Source organism: Pan paniscus, chromosome X (genome assembly GCF_029289425.2).
Source record: "Pan paniscus chromosome X, NHGRI_mPanPan1-v2.0_pri, whole genome shotgun sequence".
Lineage (NCBI taxonomy): Eukaryota > Metazoa > Chordata > Mammalia > Primates > Hominidae > Pan > Pan paniscus.
In genome coordinates this window covers 119,718,795-119,743,851 of record NC_073272.2, presented here as the reverse complement: position 1 = coordinate 119,743,851, position 25,057 = coordinate 119,718,795, and the positions used below count along the sequence as shown (strand labels likewise).

The 25,057-nt window shown below is 42.8% G+C and overlaps 1 protein-coding gene across 3 annotated transcripts in view; it reads left to right on the top strand.

Moving 5' to 3' along the window:
- Positions 1–25,057, top strand: part of LOC100973914 (putative uncharacterized protein CXorf42) — a 179,881-nt gene that overhangs the window by 49,004 nt on the left and 105,820 nt on the right. The window contains exon 2 of one of the 3 annotated variants that reach the window (XM_034950399.3): positions 16,403–19,259. The exons of the other annotated variants lie outside the window; for them this stretch is intronic. Within the exon in view, the coding sequence (XP_034806290.1) occupies positions 16,403–16,487 (85 nt within the window). The 3' untranslated portion in view covers positions 16,488–19,259. Of the gene's footprint in view, positions 1–16,402; positions 19,260–25,057 lie in introns of those variants that run through there. 3 annotated transcript variants of the gene reach the window in all.

Below are 25,057 nucleotides of genomic sequence, written 5' to 3'. Positions count from 1 at the left end.
CTCCTCCTCAGAGAAAGTGGCCACTATCAAGGCGCTATGGAGGAGGGGGTCTGTAGTGATGTACCCCTCAAGGAGCCACTTTCCTTTATGAAGTTTATTTAACAAGATTACCTTTTTCGTAATGGAAGCAAACTAGCCAAGTCTCTGTGGTTTCTTCCCCTAAGCAAGTCTTCCTTCTGGCTTGGCTGCTGGGCATTGACCCTATCTAGTGAGATCACTGGACAAAGTGATTCTAAAGAGCTCTACATTATTTTTATTAGAAGCATGAGTCTCAGTAACATGCTGCATGGCATGTTGTCCGTCAGCCCCAGGGAACTGCTTAGATCTAGGAATAGTTTTGGGGTACAAGTCAGTTTACAGGGTCTCCAATGACTTCTGGCCCCATCGTCAGAGTACAGTGTCCAGGGAATTGTTCCTGTGGCTTCTTAGAGCCCCTCTGCTGGATCTCTTATTTGATCCACTAGGTTATCTCAGCCGAGGTGATGGGGATAAACAGGAGGACCGATGGTTACCTTGGAACCAAAAGCTTTTATAAACAATTTTCTATCACCCTCCAAGTATACCCTGTGACTTACAATGGCAATGCCTGAGACCTGCTGGCATGGCTGGTAAAGTGCCACGTGAGGTCTGCTAGCACTTCGCAGGACTCACTGGCAGAGTGCCCGGTCAGATCCTCTGACTCTGGCAAATAATCCATTAGCATCCTCCAGGAGTGCCCTGCAAGGTCTGCTTACACCCATCATTAGTGAATTGCCCCACGAGATTTTCAGGCTCTTTGCTCTTCAAAAACGACATTGTGCATAATCAACTACCCAGCTTGCCATTCCAATTTTTCAAGAGCTCAGCTGAGCTAGAGAGAGCTGAGCTGCTGGGTGTCAGAGTAGTCGATTAAGACGAGTCAAAATAAAAGTAACAGTCAGACTTTAATAACTGCCTTTGATAGTATAAGCAAGGGACTGAACCAGAAAAAGTACCAACTCCTCCATTATTCCATTTTTCCATATGGAGTGGCTCCAACAGGGGTCTGATGGATTAGCACAGATGCAGGGCATCATCATCTCACTGTTAAGGGAGCCCTGAACAAGAGGCTTCTGCCATTTTATGGACCCAGGGGCAGGAGGAGGTGACAGGGAAGGGCTAGGAGTAGAAAAGTACTGAGTACTGAGTCAGCTTGAAGAAAAAAATATTTTTAGGCATCCCCCACTCCCACCATGGCAACAAGAGGTCTTAGCTCAGGTGCTTGAGAAAGGCCTCTGCCAAAGGCTCCTGATAAGGCGGACTCCAAATGGAGGCATCTGGTCTAGGAATGCCGACACGTGTGAGAGCATGATCAGTTAGGGACGTCTGAGTCCTTGACTGCAACTCCATTCACAGACTGCAATGCACGGCTGTGCATCAAGTCTGATGTGGGGAGGGCACGTCCCCCCATGATCCCTGCCAGGTAAAGCTTTTGTAATTGCCTATGGCGAGGCCTGAAAGATCACCCCTAGGTTTTTGGCCAAGAGTTGAATTCACTCTCTCCAGTGGTCCTAGCACTTCCTGTGAGAGGTCTTGCTGTCATTGTCTCTAAAAGCATGAAACAAAGGAAGTCAGATCTCTGCCCCTTTGGAATGCAGCTACTGTGGGGCTAGGTGTTTCTAGTTTCCATTACAGAAATACTGAATCCACCCGTGCCCCTACCACACCCACACAGGGAACTCAGGAGAAGGGGAGGCAGGGCTGTGGTTTCTGGCCTGCTGTGGCACTAGAAGGTTCATAGCAGTGAGTCTGATCGGCTTTCTGGGTGTCAGACCAGACGGAAGAACCAAAGCCAGTCACCATCATCAGTAGTATTCTAGCTCTGGAGCTTACGTGTTCACCAATGACAGTGTCTGCCCAAATCTTCCTTCTGGCTTGGCTGCTGGGCATTGACCCTACCTAGTGGAAGCTTAGGACACACCTATCCCTGGAATTCTGGGCAAATTCTCCCAGCTCAGGAGAGTGGTGGGCTGTTTTTGGTTCCTCTGCTTTTTAAATTCTATCTGTTATGGTTAGCATCAGGCCTCTGAGCCCAAGCTAAGCCATCGTAACCCCTGTGACCTGCACATATACATCCAGATGGCCTGAAGCAAGTGAAGAATCACAAAAGAAGTGAAAATGGCCGGTTCCTGCCTTAACTGATGACATGCCACCATTGTGATTTGTTCCTGCCCCACCTTAACTGAGCAATTAACCTTGTGAAATTCCTTCACCTGGCTGCAAACCTCCCCCACTGAGCACCTTGTGGCCCCTGCCCCTGCCCATAAGAGAAAAACCCACTTTGATTGTAATTTTTCACTACCTACCCAAATCCTATAAAACAGCCCCACCCACCCCTATCTCCCTTCACTGACTCTCTTTTTGGACTCAGCCCGCCTGCACCCAGGTAAAATAAACAGCCCCGTTGCTCACACAAAGCCTGTTTGGTGGTCTCTTCACATGGACGTGCATGAAATTTAGTCCCTTAATCATCATCACTGTGGAAGACAATGTTTATTAAACACCTACAGCATGGCAGGCCTTGTTCTGAGTGTTCTACTTGAATCTCTTCATTTCATCTTCTTTTCAGCCCTATGAACTAATTACTGTGAAAATTCCGTTGTACAGATGAGGCTCAGAAAGCTAAAACAACCTGCCTAAAGTCACAAATCCAGTAAGTGGCAGATCTGTGACTTGAAACCCTCTGTCTGCATTGAGAGTCTCTGTTCCTCCTATTGAGCCACACTGACTCCCATACTTCTGAAACCGCCTTTGCAAAATTATGACTAAGACAGTGAAAGAGATTTAACTTAACCAACTCCATTTTGCTTCTAACCTCCAAGCTGTCCTTGTTCATTCCTGGGCGTAGGCCCAACTAATCTTGGAAAAAACTTAGTTTATAGTTTAAACAAAGATGGTAATAGCCTTTCCCAAAGCAGACTTCCTTCTTGCCTGGGAACTAGATTGCCTTTGTAGGACCAACATTGGCCACAAGATTAGAAATTACAGTTTAGGAGTCATGCAGCTGGAGGCTACAAGATTCTAACCCTTCCTAAACTGCTCCTAAGATCAGTGGTTGAGATATTTTGTAAACCCTGCACTTGAGGGATCAGCTGGCACCACCCAAATGGATAAACTGGCTCATCTGATCTTGTGGCCGCCACCCAGGAACTGACTCAGCACAAGAAGACAGCTTCGACTCGCTATGATTTCATCTCTGACCAATCAGCACTCCTGGCTCACTGGCTTCCCCCCACCCACCAAGTTATCCTTAAAAACTCTGCTCCCTGAATGCTCGAGAAGACTGATTTAAGTAATAATAAAACTCCAGTCTCCCACACAGCCGGTTCTGCATGAATTACTCTTTCTCTATTGCAATTCCCCTGTGTTTATAAATCGGCTCTGCCTAGGCAGTGGGCAAGGTAAACCCCTTGGGCAGTTACACTTCTTCCTCCCACCCCAGTGCCCTGACCCCTCCATGCCATCTCAGCAGCATGATGTTTACATATGGGTCCTAGATTTGTGTAGTGTTTTCCAGGCAGCAAGCTTAGTATTTCTTCCTGGATACAGAGGACATTTAACGAAGCACTTCCCTTTCTGTATTGCAATTAAGACCAATTGTCTTAAGGTGGGAAACTACTCCACATACAAAGCATAGTGGTTAAAGGCAGGGGTTCTGATACTTGGAGATGTCAGGGACTAATAAAGTTAATAAAATTGGGTCCTGACATAGGTTATTATCTTTTTATTTCACTAATTAAGGACATTTAAAACAACACCATTTACACTACTATTAAAATAATAGTAGACTGAACATGGTTGCTCACACCTGTAATCCCAGCACTTTGGGAGGCCGAGGCAGGAGGATCACTTGAGGTCAGGAGTTTGAGACCAGCCCGGGCAACATAGGAAGAACTAGTCTCCACACATAATAAAAAAGTTAGCTGGGTGTGGTGGTGTGTGCCTGTGGTCCCAGCTACTTGGGAGGCTAAGGCAGGAGGAGTACTTGAGCCTGGGAGGTTGAGGCTGCAGTGAGCTGTGATTGCACCACTGCACTCCAGCCTGGGTGACAGAGTGAGGCTGAAACGGCTTTTGCAAAAATTACAACACTGAGAAAATTATAGCAGTGAAAGAGATCTGATCATGCCAAAGTCCCATCGTGCCTTTGGCCTTCAAGCTGCCCCTAATTATTCCTGGGTTAGGCCAAGCTAACTTGGAGAGACATTTAGTTTATACTTTAAATGATAATAGCCCTTTCCCAAAATTCAACTGCCTTTGTAAAGCTAATGAGAGACCACCAGGCTAGGGGGATAGAGGAGCCTAAATTCTGCTAAGGTGTAGACATAAACGATTGCCAGCTATTGTTCTGGAGGTCACAAGATATGCTACTTCCCCAATTACTCCTCCAGATAACATTACTATTGTAGAACCTAAGACTGGCCTTTTGAGATATCTTTTCAGATTTGTTTGCCTGTCTGACACCAATGGCTTCACCTGGACCTGCCAGCCACTCCTGTGGCCCCACCCAGAAGATATTCAGTGGGCAGAAGGACCATTCCTGCACCCTTATGATTGCACCCCCAACCAATCAGCAGCAAGCACCCATTGCTTAGCCACCCTAACTCCCTCCCTAAAACTATCTTTGGAAAACCCTACCCCTAAATGCTCAAGAAGATTGATTTGAGTAACAATTCTATCTCCCATGTGGCGTGGCCAGCCTTGCATCAATTAAATTCTTTTATTTACTACCATGCCATGGTCTTCATTTGTGCAGCAGGCAGGAAGAACCCATCAGGTGGTTACAATCCTGTCTCAAAATATTTAATAACAGAAATAATATCTAAACCTTGTAAAGAAAGATTACGATGTGGCAGGTTCTGCTCTCAGTCTTTCAATGAAATATCTGATTCAATCCTCATAAAAATCCTGTTCAGTAAGCTTGTTATCCCCATTTTATAGGCAAGGAAATTGAAGAAAAAGAAACAATATGTAAATTGCTTCTGCCTCTGCTGATAACCATTATAGTTAGCATACTATAATATACTGTCTCTCTCTTTCATAAAAGACAAGAGTAACCTTTAGGCCCACAAGGGAGGCCCTGATCTCAGAATTTAGGAATAGCCAAGTAAAACACAGACACCTCTGAGTTTGAGTCTTGGGAAAATGAGCATTGTGTCTGTTTCCTGAAATTTAAGATGAAAACACTAATATCTGTTGTGAGGAGTAAATGACAACATATACCGAGTATTTACACAGTAACTGGCACATAAGAACCTCCGAATACATACCAGCTGTAAGGCTTATTGTCACTCTTCCTCCTTGCACAGCCCTATGAGTTCATCTCTTGCTGGGAAGAAGCTGAGTATGGATACTACAGACTGGTCCTGTTATTGAGGTCAGATAAATTTGATGTTCCTCCTTCCCTCACTCTCTCCCATTTCCTCCTCCTTGACCGAACTGAAACGGGCAGAAATATTTGGGCTTTACTTCCCATTGGTTGAAATTGTTGCTATAACAGCATTCATAAGCATTCTTTCTGGGAACCCTGGGTAAGAGCTGCTTAAAGACTTCTGAGGCTTCTTCAGCTACTGCTGCTGGTACTCCAAACAACGATCTGATCATTCATGTATCAGAGTTTGTTAGGAATGGGGACTGTCTACAAAAAAAAGTACCTACAGTGGTTCTCCCCATTCATCACCAAGACCCCACACTTGACCATGCTCCCAGCTCTTTCTGCCCATTCTGCCTACCTAGCATCTTATTAGGAAGGTACAGATAAAAAAAGAGCTAGAAGAGGTCATTGGGAGGATCAAGAATGATTTGTCCCCACAGATATGTAAGGATAAAATCCTAGTGTTTTCCTTCTCCCGTTGGAACACAGGGCTCCATGGAGAAAGTTCTAAAGAGGGTCTTCCCATGGACAAAGACTTCACCTTAATTGCTTGGTGTTGGCGGTCATGATTTTGACTCCTGGTTAATTCATCAAGAGCCATTTTGCCAAAATCCAAGTCACAGAATGACCAAGTGAACAAGTGAGCCATTCTTGGAGCAATCAAGTTACCAATGACTAGTTCATGCAAGCTTAAGAAATTAACTGATTTACAAAACACTTTGTTGTTTTTGCAGAGTTTACTACAATTTACTTTGAGTGAATGGGCATGGCATAAGGGCTATGGAGAGCCAGTTCTATAATGTTCTGTGCCTTCAGACATATCCTCTCCCATCGGTCGGTCTTTCCCCAGTCTGGAATGGGCAGTTTCAGGAGACTGTTTTCCCCCAGTAGATGACCCTCTCTCCCATCCCCAACCCACAGCTACAGCAACAGGAACTTAGCTGAAGCCATCCAGCTGACGCCCAAGACCATTCCAGTCAATGAACTAAGGACAAGCGTATGAGTGTCCCCCCACCCCCATCCCAACCCCATGCTCCAGACCTACCCTCATGGCCACTGAGTGGGACACTGGAAACTTTGCCTTCCTGAGAGAATGGGGCTCTCTCTGAGAGTGGGAACATCTCTGTTGTCTTGGCTCCCAGACTGCTGCCACCACAGTGCAACCACCCAAAGCAAAGGGAATCATGGAAGCTATTTCACGTATGCTGACAAAGCCCTGCCCCAGTCCTAGGGGACCTCCCACCAATGTGAAGAGGTGTGTGTGTGTGTAATACAATTGTGGGGTTTTTTTTCTTTTTTTTTTATTGTACTTTAAGTTTTAGGGTACATGTGCACAACATGCAGGTTTGTTACATATGTATACATGTGCCATGTTGGTGTGCCGCACCCATTAACTCGTCATTTAACATTCGGTATATCTCCTAATGCTATCCCTCCCCCCTCCCCCCACCCCACAACAGGCCCCGGTGTGTGATGTTCCCCTTCCTGTGTCCATGTGTTCTCATTGTTCAATTCCCACCTATGAGTGAGAATATGCGGTGTTTGGTTTTTGGCCTTGTGATAGTTTGCTGAGAATGATGGTTTCCAGCTTTATCCATGTCCCTGCAAAGGACATGAACTCATCATTTTTTATGGCTGCATAGTATTCCATGGTGTATATGTGCCACGTTTTCTTAATCCAGTCTATCATTGTTGGACATTTGGCTTGGTTCCAAGTCTTTGCTATTGTGAATAGTGCCACAATAAACATACGTGTGCATGTGTCTTTAGAGCAGCATGACTTATAATCCTTTGTGTATATACCCAGTAATGGGATGGCTGGGTCAAATGGTATTTCTAGTTCTAGATCCCTGAGGAATCGCCACACTGTCTTCCACAATGGTTGAACTAGTTTACAGTCTCACCAACAGTGTAAAACTGTTCCTATTTCTCCACATCCTCTCCAGCACCTGTTGTTTCCTGACTTTTTAATGATCGCCATTCTAACTGGTGTGAGATGGTATCTCGTTGTGGTTTTAATTTGCATTTCTCTGATGGCCAGCGATGATGAGCATTTTTTCATGTGTCTTTTGGCTGCATAAATGTCTTCTTTCAAGAAGTGTCTGTTCATATCCTTTGCTCATTTTTGATGGGTTGTTTTTTTCTTGTAAATTTGTTTGAGTTCATTGTAGATTCTGGATATTAGCCCTTTGTCAGATGAGTAGATTGCAAAAATTTTCTCCCATTCTGTAGGTTGCCTGTTCACTCTGATGGTAGTTTCTTTTGCCGTGCAGAAGCTCTTTAGTTTAATGAGATCCCATTTGTCAATTTTGGCTTTTGTTGCCATTGCTTTTTGTGTTTTAGACATGAAGTCCTTGACCATGCCTATGTCCTGAATGGTATTGCCTGGTTTTCTTCTAGGGTTTTTATGGTTTTAGGTCTAACATTTAAGTCTTTAATCCATCTTGAATTAATTTTTATATAAGGTGTAAGGAAGGGATCCAGTTTCAGCTTTCTACATATGGCAAGCCAGTTTTCCCAGCACCATTTATTAAATAGGGAATCCTTTCCCCATTTCTTGTTTTTGTCAGGTTTGTCAAAGATCAGATAGTTGTAGATATGCGGCATTATTTCTGAGGACTCTGTTCTGTTCCATTGGTCTATATCTCTGTTTTGGTACCAGTACCATGCTGTTTTGGTTACTGTAGCCTTGTAGTACAGTTTGAAGTCAGGTAGCATGATGCCTCCAGCTTTGTTCTTTTGGCTTAGGATTGACTTGGCAATGCAAGCTCTTTTTTGGTTCCATATGAACTTTAAAGTAGTTTTTTCCAATTCTGTGAAGAAAGTCATTAGTAGCTTGATGGGGATGGCATTGAATCTATAAATTACCTTGGGCAGTATGGCCATTTTCACGATATTGATTCTTCCTACCCATGAGCATGGAATGTTCTTCCATTTGTTTGTATCCTCTTTTATTTCATTGAGCAGTGGTTTGTAGTTCTGCTTGAAGAGGTCCTTCACATCCCTTGTAAGTTGGATTCCTAGGTAGTTTATTCTCTTTGAAGCAATTGTGAATGGGAGTTCACTCATGATTTGGCTCTCTGTTTGTCTGTTATTAGTGTATAAGAATGCTTGTGATTTTTGCACATTGATTTTGTATCCTGAGACTTTGCTGAAGTTGCCTATCAGCTTCAGGAGATTTGGGGCTGAGACGATGGGGTTTTCTAAATATACAATCATGTCATCTGCAAACAGGGACAATTTGACTTCCTCTTTTCCTAATTGAATACCCTTTATTTCCTTCTCCTGCCTGATTGCCCTGGCCAGAACTTCCAACACTATATTGAATAGGAGTGGTGAGAGAGGGCATTCCTGTCTTGTGCCAGTTTTCAAAGGGAATGCTTCCAGTTTTTGCCCATTCAGTATGATATTGGCTGTGGGTCTGTCATAGATAGCTCTTATTATTTTGAGATACATCCCATCAATACCTAATTTATTGAGAGTTTTTAGCATGAAGGGCTGTTGAATTTTGTCAAAGGCCTTTTCTGCATCTATTGAGATAATCATGTGGTTTTTGTCATTGGTTCTGTTTATATGCTGGATTACGTTTATTGATTTGCGTATGTTGAACCAGCCTTGCATCCCAGGGATGAAGCCCACTTGATCATGGTGGATAAGCTTTTTGATGTGCTGCTGGATTCGGTTTGCCAGTATTTTATTGAGGATTTTTGCATCGATGTTCATCAGGGATATTGGTCTAAAATTCTCTTTTTTTGTTGTGTCTCTGCCAGGCTTTGGTATCAGCATGATGCTGGCCTCATAAAATGAGTTAGGGAGGATTCCCTCTTTTTCTATTGATTGGAACAGTTTCAGAAGGAATGGTACCAGCTCCTCCTTGTCCCTCTGGTAGAATTCGGCCGTGAATCCATCTGGTCCTGGACTTTTTTTGGTTGGTAAGCTATTAATTATTGCCTCAATTTCAGAGCCTGTTATTGGTCTATTCAGAGATTCAACTTCTTCCTGGTTTAGTCTTGGGAGGGTGTAGGTGTCGTGGAATTTTTCCATTTCTTCTAGATTTTCCAGTTTATTGGCGTAGAGGTGTTTATAGTATTCTCTGATGGCAGTTTGTATTTCTGTGGGATCAGTGGTGATATCCCCTTTATCATTTTTTATTGCATCTATTTGATTCTCCTCTTTTATTCTTTATTAGTCTTGCTAGCGGTCTATCAACTTTGTTGATCTTTTCAAAAAACCAGCTCCTGGATTCGTTGATTTTTTGAAGGGTTTTTTGTGTCTCTATTTCCTTCAGTTCTGCTCTGATCTTAGTTATTTCTTGCCTTCTGCTAGCTTTTGAATGTGTTTGCTCTTGCTTCTCTAGTTCTTTTAATTGTGATGTTAGGGTGTCAATTTTAGATCTTTCCTGCTTTCTCTTGTGGGCATTTAGTGCTATAAATTTCCCTCTACACACTGTTTTGAATGTGTCCCAGAGATTCTGGTATGTTGTGTCTTTGTTCTCGTTGGTTTCAAAGAACATCTTTATTTCTGCCTTCATTTCATTATGTACCCAGTAGTCATTCAGGAGCAGGTTGTTCAGTTTCCATGTAGTTGTGTGGTTTCGAGTGAGTTTCTTAATCCTGAGTTCTAGTTTGATTGCACTGTGGTCTGAGAGACAGTTTGTTATAATTTCTGTTCTTTTACATTTGCTGAGGAGTGCTTTACTTCGAACTATGTGGTCAATTTTGGAATAGGTGTGGTGTGGTGCTGAAAAGAATGTGTATTCTGTTGATTTGGGGTGGAGAGTTCTGTAGATGTCTATTAGGTCCGCTTCATGCAGAGCTGAGTTCAATTCCTGGATATCCTTGTTAATTTTCTGTCTCATTGATCTGTCTAATGTTGACAGTGGGGTGTTAAAGTCTTGGAGTCTAAGTCTCTTTGTCGGTCTCTAAGGACTTGCTTTATGAATCTGGGTGCTCCTGTATTGGGTGCATATATATTTAGGATAGTTAGCTCTTCTTGTTGAATTGATCCCTTTACCATTATGTAATGGCCTTCTTTGTCTCTTTTGATCTTTGTTGGTTTAAAGTCTGTTTTGTCAGAGAATAGGGTTGCAACCCCTGCCTTTTTTTGTTTTCCATTTGCTTGGTAGATCTTCCTCCATCCCTTTATTTTGAGCCTATGTGTGTCTCTGCACGTGAGATGTGTTTCCTGAATACAGCATACTGATGGGTCTTGACTCTTTATCCAGTTTGCCAGTCTGTGTCTTTTAAATGGAGCATTTAGCCCATTTACATTTAAGGTTAATATTGTTATGTGTCAATTTGATCCTGTCATTATAATGTTAGCTGGTTATTTTGCTCGTTATTTGATGCAGTTTCTTCCTAGCCTCGATGGTCTTTACAATTTGGCAGTGTTTTTGCAGTGGCTGGTAGTGGTTGTTCCTTTCCATGTTTAGTGCTTCCTTCAGGAGCTCTTTTAGGGCAGGCCTGGTGGTGACAAAATCTCTCAGTATTTTGCTTGTCTGTAAAGGATTTTATTTCTCCTTCACTTATGAAGCTTAGTTTGGCTGGATGTGAAATTCTGGGTTGAAAATTCTTTTCTTTAAGAATGTTGAATATTGGCCCCCACTCTCTTCTGGCTTGTAGAGTTTCTGCCAAGAGATCAGCTGTTAGTCTGATGGGCTTCCCTTTGTGGATAACCCGACCTTTCTCTCTGGCTGCCCTTAACATTTTTTCCTTCATTTCAACTTTGGTGAATCTGACAATTATGTGTCTTGGAGTTGCTCTTCTCGAGGAGTATCTTTGTGGCGTTCTCTGTATTTCCTGAATTTGAATATTGGCCTGCCTTACTAGATTGGGGAAGTTCTCTTGGATAATATCCTGCAGAGTGTTTTCCAACTTGGTTCCATTCTCCCCGTCACTTTCAGGTACACCAATCAGACGTAGATTTGGTCTTTTCACATAGTCCCATATTTCTTGGAGGCTTTGTTCATTTCTTTTTATTCTTTTTTCTCTAAACTTCTCTTCTCGCTTCATTTCATTCATTTGATCTTCCATCACTGATACCCTTTCTTCCAGTTGATGGAATCAGCTACTGAGGCTTGTGCATTCATCATGTAGTTCTCGCGCTGTGGTTTTCAGCTCCATCAGGTCCTTTAAGGACTTCTCTGCATTGGTTATTCTAGTTAGCCATTCGTCTAATTTTTTTTCAGGGTTTTTAACTTCTTTGCCATGGGTTCGAACTTCCTCCTTTAGCTCAGAGTAGTTTGATTGTCTGAAGCCTTCTTCTCTCAAGTCATCAAAGTCATTCTCCATCCAGCTTTGTTCCATTGCTGGTGAGGAGCTGCGTTCCTTTGGAGGAGGAGAGGCGCTCTGATTTTTAGAGTTTCCAGTTTTTCTGCTCTGCTTTTTCCCCATCTTTGTGGTTTTATCTACCTTTGGTCTTTGATGATGGTGACGTACAAATGGGGTTTTGGTGTGGATGTCCTTTCTGTTTGTTGGTTTTCCTTCTAACAGTCAGGACCCTCAGCCGCAGGTCTTTTGGAGTTTGCTGGATGTCCACTCCAGACCCTGTTTGCCTGGGTATCAGCAGCAGAGGCTCCAGAACAGCGGATATTGGTGAACAGAAAATGTTGCTGCCTGATAATTCCTCTGGAAGTTTCATCTCAGGAGAGTACCCAGCCGTGTGAGGTGTCAGTCTGCCCCTACTGGGGGGTGCCTCCCAGTTAGGCTACTCGGGGGTCAGGGACCCACTTGAGGAGGCAGTCTGTCCGTTCTCCGATCTCAAGCTGCATGCTGGGAGAACCACTACTCTCTTCAAAGCTGTCAGACAGGGACGTTTAAGTCTGCAGAAGTTTCTGCTGCCTTTTGTTCAGCTATGCCCTGCCCCCAGAGGTGGAGTCTACAGAGGCAGGTAGGCCTCCTTGAGCTGCGGTGGGCTCAACCCAGTTCGAGCTTCCTGGCCGCTTTGTTTACCTACTGGAGCCTCAGCAATGGCAGGCGCCCCTCCCCCAGCCTCACTGCCGCCTTGCAGTTTGATCTCAGACTGCTGTGCTAGCAATGAGCGAGGCTCCGTGGGCGTAGGACCCTCCGAGTCAGGCGCGGGACATAATCTCCTGGTGTGCTGTTTGCTAAGACCATTGGAAAAGCGCAGTATTAGGGTGGGAGTGACCTGATTTTCCAGGTGCCATCTGTCACCCCTTTCTTTGACTAGGAAAGGGAATTCCCCGACCCCTTGCGCTTCCCGGGTGAGGCGATGCCTCGCCCTGCTTCGGCTCATACTCGGTGCGCTGCACCCACTGTCCTGTACCCACTGCCTGACACTCTCCAGTGAGATGAAACCAGTACCTCAGTTGGGAATGCAGAAATCACCCATCTTCTGCGTCGCTCACGCTGGGAGCTGTAGACTGGAGCTGTTCCTATTCGGCCATCTTGGCTCCACCAATTGTGGGTTTTGTTTTCTTCAGTGCCATCTTGACCCAATTTTGAGGCCCTGGCTAGAGGCTAGTCAGTTCCTCTTCTTGAGCAGCTGATTAAATCCACATCTCAACCATTTCCCTTATGGGGCTCTCACATTCCTGGCAACTATGTACCTGCCCTAATCACCACAGGGATAGGTACCAGACAACTAGGGACAGCCCTTTTGCCTAAGTTTCAAATTAACAAATCCACAGGGAGCCCATGAAACCTCCCTTGCCATACCTGGGCTGCCTCCTACAGGTATAGCTCTATCCTGCGTTACAACTTCAGGTGTGGCTCTACCTGGCAGCCTTCTCTCATTTGGAGCTGTAAGTAACAAAGAGTTCTGCCTTTCATCTATCTGAATATATTTATGTGGTATCCTTCCATCCAAGGAACCTATGTTCCTGTCTAACATTTTATAATTATGAAACAATATGGGCATAAAGAGGACAATAAGGGAATCTAGTCCCCTGCTTGTTTCTGATTTTACATGAGGCTCTCCAAATTTAAGGTGGGTAGGGGACCATAAGTGGATATAAATACAATTGCCAACAACCCACAAATGTGGCTCTGGGCACTATGTCAATGAGTTAGCCCTGCTTCACAAGGAACAGCTCCAGTTAAGTAAAAGATTGCTGTTTAATACCACCAAGTCACCCTTGAATTCTTTCCTGGGCAAAGCCAAGAACTCTCCCAGGCTAAGCCCCAGTTTGGGGGCTTGCCTGCCCCACGTCATCTGAACATATACTCCAAGTAATTTTCTAGGTTTAACAGAATTTCAATTAACACAGAAAGATAAGCAAGAAAACACACGATCGATCTAAAAATAAGTATGGAATTCATTTAACTACATATTTATTAGAAAGACAAAACATTAATCTTTAAGACTGACGATGACTGAAAAATGAAATACTAGTCAATCAAAAAGAGATGTCTGAAGTAGCTGTTGGCATATATGACATTAACAGGTGCCAAATATATATGTAGAATGATGGAAGAAATATTGTTTTTCTTGTTTTGAAAAAAGAAGAATGGCTTCTGATTGCTTCTGAATGCGAGTACATGAAATTGCAGGAAATACTCCACAAAGTAGTTGTATATATACTGTTACATAAACCATATCAATATACTGAAACACTAAACAAAATATGCATATCTTGGAATGATGGGATTCAAACAAGCAGACCTATGGCTGTATTCAAGCTTTGATCATGTCTTACTTTTTAACACGTGAGACTTCCAAATCCCAGTGATACTGTGAGTTCACAAACTGCTTAGCATTCACCCAGGCAAAGGAAAATGGCTTTATCTTTTGAAAAAGATGTCTTAATCCACAGTTAACATTTTGTTTTAAGAGAGAGGATCTCACTCTGTTGCCCATGCTGGAGTGCAGTAGCGCGATCATAGCTTATTACAGCCTCGAACTTCTGGGTTCAAGTGACACTATTAACATTATTTGCTAAAACAACTTTTTTTCATTTTTCCTTTCTTATTATATTCATTGTATATATGTTGCCTTACTTCCTAACAGACAATAAATGGATGGGTTAATGATTATAAAGAAAACATGGCAGCACAGAAAAGGGAATCTAATGAGCAAATAGAAGAATGAAAGAAAAATATCTAGTACATACCCAGCAGTCTATTCTGTTTAATTTGTATCCAGAAATATTGTGTACTTATATATTAAAATGAATCCTTAATTCAGCATAATACCCAAGGGTTAGATTTAGTCTGGTTAATGGACTGTTTTAAAGAAATGAGATTGAACAAGAATCCCATGTCATTGTTTAGTTCCTCATTTTCTTTTTATTTTAATTAACTAATTTAGAGATGGGGTCCTGCTCTGTTACCCAGGCTGGAGTGCAGTGGTCTGATCATAGCTCACTGCAGCTTTGAACTCCTGGGCTCAAGCAATCCTCCTATCTCAGCCTCCCAAATAGCTGGGACTACATACAGGTGCATGCCACCACACCCAGCTATTTTTTTCCTAGAGATGGGGGTCTCACTATGTTGCCCAGGCTGGTCTCAAACTCTTGGCCTCAAGCAATCCCCCCACCTCAGCCTCCCAAAGTGCTGGGATTACAGGCACGAGCCACTGTGCACAGCTTATTTCCTTATTTTCTGTTGAAAAAAATGTGAGATTATGTATGTCTATTTTCCCCTCACATTTGAGTCTACTGAACAGAATGGGATGTTTGGTCAATGAATTCCATTATAGCCACTTGTCAGCTGTGATTTGGACAGATTATTTAATCTCTCTCTGTCTTTATTTCTTCATTTGTGAAATAGCAATAAGCTTAATTCACACACAGTACTTGTCACACATTAAGCCTTCCAAAAATTGTAGCTGTTACGATAATCATTGCCCTTTTAAAAATTACACATAAAGCACCACTCCTAGCTTCCGTGAAGGAAACAAGAAGAGTAGGAGACCCAGTCTGAAAATGCAAGTGCTTACCATGCAGGTAGGGAACATAAGAATTACACCCACAAAACAGTTATGTTTCAGTGAGAGGCCATAAGTCATGACTGTTGCCTCTTAATTAGTGATTGATACTTCAGGTCTACAGGGGGTCTGGAAGGGGAGACAATTGGGCAGGTGAGGTTGAGAAACAGAAGGAAAAAGAAGAAGATGGGTGAAAGGAGGCAGAAAATGCGAGAGGAAAACAGACATGAATGATTTGGCTAGATGAGGAAAGGAGTATAGGAACAGCACAAGCAAAGATAGTCAGAAATGAGCATGGTATATTCCAGAGATTCACTGTGAGTTTGTAGTGTCTAATATGGTTTGGCTGTGTCCCCATCCAAAATCTTATCTTGAATTGTAATCCCCATAATCCCAATGTGTCAAGGGCAGGACCAGGTGGAGGTAACTGGATCATGGGGGTGGTTTCCCCCATTCTGTCCTCATGATTGTGAATGAGTCTCGCAAGATCTGATGGTTTTATAAACATCTGGCATTTCCCCTGCTTGCACTTCCTCCATCTTGCTGCCCTGTGAAGAAAGTGCCTGCTTCTCCTTTGCCTTCTGCCACGATTGTAAGTTTCCCGAGGCCTCCCCAGCCATGCAGAACAGTGAGTCAATTAAACCTCCTTCCTTTATAAATTACCCGGGCTTGGGCATTTCTTCATAGCAGTGTGAGAACAGACTAATACAGTGTCTAAGAGCCATCACTCCAAAGAGCAAACTTTATTGCCATGGCATTAGCCGAAAAACACTTAGGCTATTAGATTGAATGTGTGCTGATCCCTGAGACTTTCTCTAAATAGTTATATAAAGCAACACATATGGAAAAGACAGCTAAGCAAAGAAAAAGATTCAGCAGAGGAAAAGTGGCTTTCTTGGTTGTTTATCTTTTCCTGCAATAAGTATGCAATCATGATTAATTCAAGTTCCCTCCTAGTGTTATTCTATTTAACTGAGATATTGATGTACAATATTAGAATGCTACCAATTGTGAGAGGGAACAAGACAGTTTGGGCATGGTGCCTAAGTATCAGGAGGGTGTTAAAAGAGTTATTCAGAGTATCATTTTTATTTTGCCTGTGGATTGAGTCTTTCCTATGGTTCATAGGGGAAAGAATGGTGAGAAGGAGCAGAGTGAGATGAATGAAATTCGATCTCTGTCGTTGGCTGTGGTTGCTACTCTTGGACAGTAACTCGATGACCGTGAAGAAGACTTCCTCATTTCCTCACATCCTGCATGTTGACTAGGATCACAGCTGGCAGCTAGTCTCCTTCCTTCCAGTTCAGAATGAATGGACTAAACATTTACTTAGTGGAGAGTTATGCAAAATTTTGATACTATAGAATGTGTTCACCTAACGGGTTGAGCCAAGAAGAGGCTCCCAAATCTAAGTCTGTATGTTAAATAAATAGAAGAGACGATTTAGCATCTTACAATATTTCTGTCGGACTCAGTTTTGGAGTTGACCTTTTTGATGTGGTGGGTAGGCCTGTGGAATTTGCGAGAAATCCTTGGAAATTCTTTGTGCTTAAAATGAATAGAATCATATTTTGTGCTCCTTGAGGTGCTGGGGTTGGGGACCTGGGCCAGGGAAAATCAGACTGTGAAACCTCCACTCAGTCTTTACTTTCCTTTCTTCCTTATAAATAATTTCAATCCCACTGAAACCCCTTAATGTGACCAGATGAGTTAAAGGGAGGATAGGGATCAGAGGTAAAGAGAAATTGGTCTTACTGCTTGGCCTCGTGATGAGGGCTATGGAAGGAGATGTTAGGGACTGATTTATATAGGGACCAGAGTTCTATTTTTCCTTTTTTTTTTTTCTGGTAAAGCCCAGCTGGCCAGAGCTACCTCCTTGTGCCCCACTGGCTACCTTCCAGAGGCAGTACCTAGCTGCTAGCCGCTGTTTATCATCAAGCTCCCCACACCTCAACAACAGCTCCAGGCTCAGCCACTGCCATGGATTTCTTTCCTCCTATGTCTCCACAGACTCTTTCACCTTTTGATTTTAAAACATCCTTTGTTTAATTTTTTTGTTTCTCTCGTTCAAAGGGAATGGACAGAGACTCTTCCTTGTTCTCTGCCTTCCCTCCATTATTTTGCCTAAACCAAGATTCTTCGGCTTGAAATAAAAAATCATAATCCAACTCTGCAGTTCTCATAGAGGCCCTAGTTTTGTTTGTGGCCTGTGCTTTAGAGGGGTCCAAATGTATCAATTATGATGCTCACACCTGAATGCTACCTCTGAAATCACCTTTGTCCCCTTGCTTGTGTAACACAACAGAACGTGCTTTTAGAAGGGGTCTTTTGTATTACTAGATTCTAAAATATTGACAGAACAATTTCCAACCTGTTAGCCTGCTTTCTTAAAAAAGTTAATTCAACACCAAGCACCAAGCTAGTTATTGTTCATGTGTTGTGCTTCCAGCTTCAGGCACAGATTTGCAAGAAGATTGGGAGAAATGAGAGTTGTGAGGAGGGTACAAGTTGTATCACTCCCTCAAGGGCCTGTAAGAATGGACACCAAGATACTGAATGCCTTTAGGGGAGGTTGTTTACTATTCCTAGAGGTAAAATGGCCCAGTGCCATGATTGGGGAAGGGACTTGAATCTTCAACCCTTTAAGTGAAATAGTTCTGGGCTAGATAATGTGGTAGGTGCTGAAGAGCTGAACTTGGGCTGGTGTGTGTTTCTCTTAATTGAATGATCTCTGGCCCAGGGGAGGGCATGGCCATTCAGCGGCTGGCCTCTTCTAAGCTGAGCTGTGTGTGTTCTCTTACGTAGGCCACTCCATTGCTCTGGGCCTGCAGAAAGCCCTCTACAGTGCTGTATAAAGGATATAGTCAAAAGCAGGTCAGTATAACAGAGTTCATTTTAGCGGAATTCACATGTACCATTGGCCAAATCTCTACAACAGGATAACTGTGTTTTGGGTCCATATTCCCAATACTGTTTTCATAAAATAGTTTTAGTATATTTGCAAAAGGGAGGAGAGCATCTGCTAAAAGCTTCTTGGGGAAATTCATGCTATAGTTTGGAAATAGATAAAAACATACTTTGTTTTCACTTTAAAAAAAATCTTCGGCTGGGTGCAGTAGCACACACCTGCAATCCCAGCACTTTGGGAGGCAGAGGCAAGAGGATCACTTGAGCCCAGGAGTTTGAGATCAACCTGGGCAACATGGCAAAATCCTATCTCTACAAAGAATACAGAAACTAGGTGAGTGTGGTGCTGCATGCCTGTAGTCCGAGCTACTCGGGAGGCTGAGGTGGAAGGATCACCTGAGCCTGTGAGGTCAAGGCTACAGTGAGCCAAGATTGTGCCACTGCACCCCAGCCTAAGAGATAGAGTGAGACCCTGTCTCAAAAAAAATATTTTGTTTGGTTCATTTTCCCTCCAGAACTCCATAGAGGACTGTATAAATTCACATAAGGAGAAAAAGCAACTCACCAAACCTTAAGATGGTTTCTCAAAATTCCCAGACCCTGGTATACACACATATTCTCCCATACCAGGACACTGAATGCCTTTGGAGGAGGTTGATTACTTTCTTTAGAGGTAAAAAGGCTCAGGCTTAAGACAGAGCCTTGAGCCTGCAGGCCTTTGAAGGAAAGCATTCTGGGCAGGATGGACTTGGTAAGTGCTGAGGAGCTGAATCCGATATAGTGAGCACTTCCTGTATCTGGGTGACTGGGGAGCTAAGGAAGGGCATGGCCACTTAGAAGCTGGCCTTCTCCAGGGTGCAGTCTATATGTTCTCTTTTGCAGACCACTCCCTTGCTGTGGGCCTGTGTTCCTTCATCTGTAAAGTGAAAAGAGTAGGCTCGATGTTCCCTAAATTCTCTCCATTGTTTACGCAACACATCCTCCAGGAAGGGCTCCCTAGCCAACACAGGTAGGACTGGGGACGAAGTGTGGGCTTGTCCCTTCAGATATCCCACCCTCAACAGACAGATTGTACCATAAGAGCAGAAAACATGCCTGGTTCATCTTTGTGACCCCATCGTCTAGCCAGGAGCTGGGAACAGAGCAGGTATCTCCAACAGTCTGTGTAATATATACATGAGAAACTGTTCAGGCAAGTAATCTCGACAACCCCTCTAGCAAAGTTCTGCTGTTCTTTTCAAACCTCTCCATTCACGAAATCAAGTGGTGGTTAAGACATGGTCATCAGATAACACTGAGCTCAAATCCTGACCCTTTCAGGATCTTTGGCAGGTCATCTATAGCAGATGTTGTCTGTGTCCTACTAGATCTCAGCCATATGTACTTGGCCCAATTTCCAACAGCTTGATGCTTCCTCTGGGGTCTGAAGCCCCTCTGCCTGAACAGGGAAGGCTGGGGAATAAATGCCCCCAGGAGCAGCCCTCAACCAATGATTATTGGGAGTTGGTGGATAAATGCCCAAGCTTCCTTGCCCCTTAGACAGGATAATTACGAAGTGATTGTTCTACACTGTGAGAAGGTGATAAGCAGTCTGTACTAGTCCGTTCTCATACTATAAAGAACTACCTGAGACTGGGTAATTTATAAAGAAAAAAAGGTTTAATTCACTCACAGTTCCACAGGCTTAACAGGAAGCATGACTGGGAGGCTTCAGGAAACTTACAATCATGGCAAAAGGTGAAGGGGAAGCAAGGCATATCTTTTCATGGTGACAGGAGAGCAAGAGAGTGAGGGGGGAAAGTGCCACACACTTTTAAACCATCAGATATTATGAGAACTCACTCACTGTCATGAGAACAGCAATGGGGAAATCCTCCCCCATGATATAATCACCTCCCATCAGGCCCCTCCTCCAATTCGACATCAGATTTGGGTAGGGACACAAATCCAAACCATATCGCAGTCCCTGACAGCCAGCACTGGCCTGGTACTCACAACTAGGTCTTGATGTTTTCCTGTTGAACATAAACAGTCTCACAGAGCACTACTGCCAGACAAAATCACTCTGTGATCTTGAAGAAGTGAGAAAAAAAATACCACTTCATAACCTTGTCTAGGCATAGAAAAAACAAGATCACTGTGCAAATGAAAAAAGTACCAAACACGGAGTTCAACTTCCAGCATGACAGCTTGAGGAACTCTGCTGATGCACTCCCAAGTGAAAGTGGTAAATATTATTTTTAAAACAACAACTGAAAGCCCCTGGAAATGGTCCTAAGGGAAAACAGCAAATGAAGAAACATCTTTCTAAGAGAACCTACAAAAATTCAATAAGAAAAGCAAGTCTGTGGTATTTGAATCACTACAGCTTCTTCCTTTTCCCCTCCCAGATCAGTAAGGCAGAGATTCTGCTTCAGACTGCTGCAGACAAGAGCATAGGGCTCCCTCTCCCCTCTGGCTCCCAGCCAGAGGACTTTCTTCCCAAGAGGAGCAGCACTTCAGCATCATTCATACTGACACCAGCTACTTGTTTCTGAGGCTAAGTATCAGGTGAGTACAGCTGAGTGACGGTGGCTCATTTAATCTGCCGACTCTGTCCCCCAGTTATTTAATGGAGGCTCTACCTTAGATGCAACACACTGAGGAAACTGCGGCTCAAGTTTTCCTTGCCTCGCTCATGAGGTGGTGGTTACATGCTGAAGAGGCAAGCCGAGAGCACCTTAGGCTGCTGCACCCCACTCTGCCAAGGCCTCAGCCCATAGAAAGGGGTTGCCACTCAGGCAGAAGCTTGCCACCGTCCCCACCCTGTCTCTAGAGCTCTTGCTCAAAGATTTTGCCTTGGAGGAGGAACAGGCTACAAAACAGCTAGCTCCTAATCTCTTCCCAAAGGGATTGACTTCATTTGCAACAGAGTGTAAAGTTCAAACCTAAGAGTGCTCTCAAGAACAGTGGACGTTGTCATACAAGGCAGTTGAGATTTGTGGATCTAATGAAGATAAAGCATGGCCTGTAAGCTGGATAGTTTTCAGGAGAAAACCAGGAAATAAGATGGCTGGTAAGAGCACTCCTGGTATCAGAACAAATATGAGACGTGGACCTCAAAAACTATTCCTTCAAATAAACCACAATTTAATTGAATTAGTTTGTAGAACAATTTATGTCCTAGAGCATTGCTGAAAACAATAGAATGATCAGCAGGCAATTAGTGGAGTTTAATAGTTGGGCATGGTAAGGGAAAGATAGAGAGCCCTACTAACACCACTGCCATCCTAGAGTGACGGTGTACACACCCAAAGTCATGTCTTCCTGAAGAGCAACATCAGAGGCTTAAGATTATGAGGAGAAGGAATAAGCTTCATTAAAATAATCCAGCCAATCACTAAAAAAATATACCAGCAAATAACAAGTCCCAGAGGCCAGGGTTGGGGGCAGTTGCTACAACATATTATCAAAAATTTTGTGGCCAAGCATAATGCTTCACACCTGTAATCCCAGCACTTTGAGAGGCCAAGGTGGAAGAATCACTTGAGCCCAGGAGATCAAGAACAGCCTGGGCAATACAGAGAGACCCCCCATCTCTACAAAAGTAATAAAAAAAAAATTAGCCAGGTGGAATGGTGCATGCTGATAGTCCCAGCTACTCAGGAGGATGAGGTGGAAGGATCACTTGAACCTAGGAGGTCGAGGCTGCAGTGAGCCATGATTGCACCACTGCACTCCAGCCTGGGTGACAGAGTGGGACCATGTCTCAAAAATGATTTCAATTTCCAGCAAAAAATTTATGAGGCATGTGATATGGTTTGTCTGTGTCTCCACCCAAAAATCTCATCTTGAATTGTAATCCCCTTAATCCCCATAATCCCCATGTGTCAAGGATGGGACCAGGTGGAGGTAATTGGATCATGGGGGCGGTTTCCCCCATGCTGTCCTCGTGATAGTGAGTGAGTCCCACATGATCTGATGGTTTTATAAGCGTCTAGCATTTCTCCTGCTTGCACTTCTCCTTCCTGCTGCCTTGTGAAGAAGGTGCCTTGCTTCCCCTTCACCTTCTGCCATGATTGTATGTTTCCTGAGGCCTCCCCAGCCATGCTGAACTGTGAGTCAATTAAACCTCTTTCCTTTATAAATTACCCGCTCTCGGCTATTTCCTTATAACAATGTGAGAACAGACAAATACAGACCTGCAAAGAAACAGGAAAGTATGCCCCATACAGCAGAAAAAAGCAGACAACACCAACTGCCTGTGAGAGCAACCACATGATGGATTTAACAGAAAAAGACTTCAAAATACCCATTATAAATATGTTTGCAGGCCAGGTGTGGTGGCTCATACCTGTAATCCCAGCACTTTGGAAAGCTGAAGCGGGAGGATTGCCTGAGGCCAGGAGTTTGAGACCAGCCTGGTCAGCATAGCAAGACCTCCATCTCTACAGAGAAAAAAAATAATATGTTTACTGAACTAAAAGAAAGCATGGTTCAGAAAATAAAGGTATGATAACAATGTTGCATCCAGTAGAAAATATCATTAAAGAGATAGAAATTATTTCAAAAGAACCAAATGGAAATTCTGAATCTGAAAAGTACAATAACTGACATGAAAAAAATCACTAGCAGGTTCAATAGCACATTTAAACTGGCAGAAGAAAGAATTAGCAGATTTGAAACAGGATTGATAGCGATTATGCAAGATGAAGACTAGAGAGAAGAAAGAGTGAAGAAAAATAAATAGAGCTTCAGACAAATGTAGGACACCATCAGCCACACAAACCTAAGTGGGATCTACTAGAAGAAAGGAAGAGATAGAGAGGAGATGAAAGGAAGAGATAGAGAGGAGCAGAAAAAATAGTCAAAGAAATAATGGCAGAAAATTTCCCAAATTTATTTTAAAAACAATAACCTACAGAAGCTCAGCGAATTATAAGAAGGATATAAGTAAAGAATCCACAAACAGATTACATCATGGTAAAACCAGCTAAGATCAAGGAGAAAATCTTGAAAGTGGCAAGAGAAAAATGTCTCATCACTTACCCCAGTAAGATTGGTAGTTGACTTCTCAGCAGAAACAATGAAGGCCAGGAGGCAGTAAGATTAAATACTCAAAGTGCTTAAAGAAAAAACTATCAACCAAGAATCCTACATCCAGCAAAGCTACCTTTCAGAAATGAAGGCAAAGACATTCCCAGTTAAATAAAAATGGGAGGATTTGTTGTTAGTAGATCCACCTCACAAGAAATAATGAAGTTCTTCAGGTTGAAAGCAAGTGCTTCAGATGTTAATTGCAACCTATGAGAACAAGCCAAGGCCCACTTTATCCACTGCCTCTTTCCCTTCCAGCCTCACAAGTGTCAGAATGTCTCAGCCACAAGTCTGACATACCAGGATAAAAACCCCACTTCATCAATTACAGACTGAATATTTTTGGGAAGTAACAGCCACTCTGGGTATGACAGTTAATACTGAGTGTCAACTTGATTAGATAGAAGGATACAAAATATTGATCCTAGGTGTTCTCTGAGGGTGTTGCCAAAAGAGATTAACATTTGAGTCAGTGGGCTGCACAGGGCAAATCCACCCTTAATCTGGTGGGCACAATCTAATCAGCTGCCAGTGAATATGAAGCAGGCAGAAAAATGTGAAAAGGAGAGACTGGCCTAGCCTCCCAGCCTACCTCTTTCTCCCATGCTGGACACTTCCTGCCCTTGAACATCGGACTCCCAAGTTCTTCAGTTTTGAGACTCAGACCGGATCTCTTTGCTCCTCAAGCTTGCAGACAGCCTACTGTAGGACCTCGTGATCATGTAAGTTAATGCTTAATTAACTCCATATATATATACATGGAGGATATATATATATATATATATGGAGGATATATATATATATGGAGGATATATATATATATGGAGGATATATATATATGGAGGATATATATATATGGAGGATATATATATATGGAGGATATATATATATATCCTATTAGTTCTGTATATATATATATTCTGTATATATATATAAGTTCTGTATATATATACATATATATATCCTACATATACATATATGTATATCCTACATATGCATATATATATAATCCTACATATACATATATATATATATATATATATATATATATATATATATATATCTCCTATTTGTTCTGTCCCTCTAGGGAACCCTAATGCACTGGATCTCAAAGTTTCTATGCTGAGACCAAATGTTTAAAGATGTCTGATGTCCCCAAGACCAGGAGAACAAGGGAGTAAGGAAAGAGAGTGCTGGAACTTTATGACTTCAGGCAGTCACTGTCTCTCTCTGGGCCTCAACTTCCCCTTTGAAAAATGAGAATGTTTGCCCTCTCTAAGAATACCAGACCCAAAGTGCTCAGGAGCATTTCTCAAGATTATTGGAAGTGTCAAAATGAGAATCAGATCAAGTTAGGAAACATTTTAAAGTTTATTGTTATACAGTAAGAGAAAGTACAGCTCATGATCCAGGAGACTTCAAACAAAGTGGTAGAAAGCTCACCTTATGGCAGTCATAGCACACTTTATAAAGCATAAAGGAGAATATTTTGATTTTTTTTGTGGTTGGCTGTTTTACGTTATCATTCTTTTTAAGGTAAACAGAGCTGTTTAAACTGATTTGCCTATAGCTGATTGGTTTAATTTCACTGAATCATGCTGACAAAGATGTAAAGGTTATGTTTGATATTTATGATTAGAGACAGTGTTTTGGGGAAATTGGGAAGAATTAAATTTTGGTTACCTGGTTATGAGTGGTCGGCCTTCGGGTACACCTAAAGTGTGGCTTCATTTTTATCTTTAACAGAAGATAACTGAGCTCTCATTATGTGCTAGGGCACTGTTTAAATTCTGAATCCTG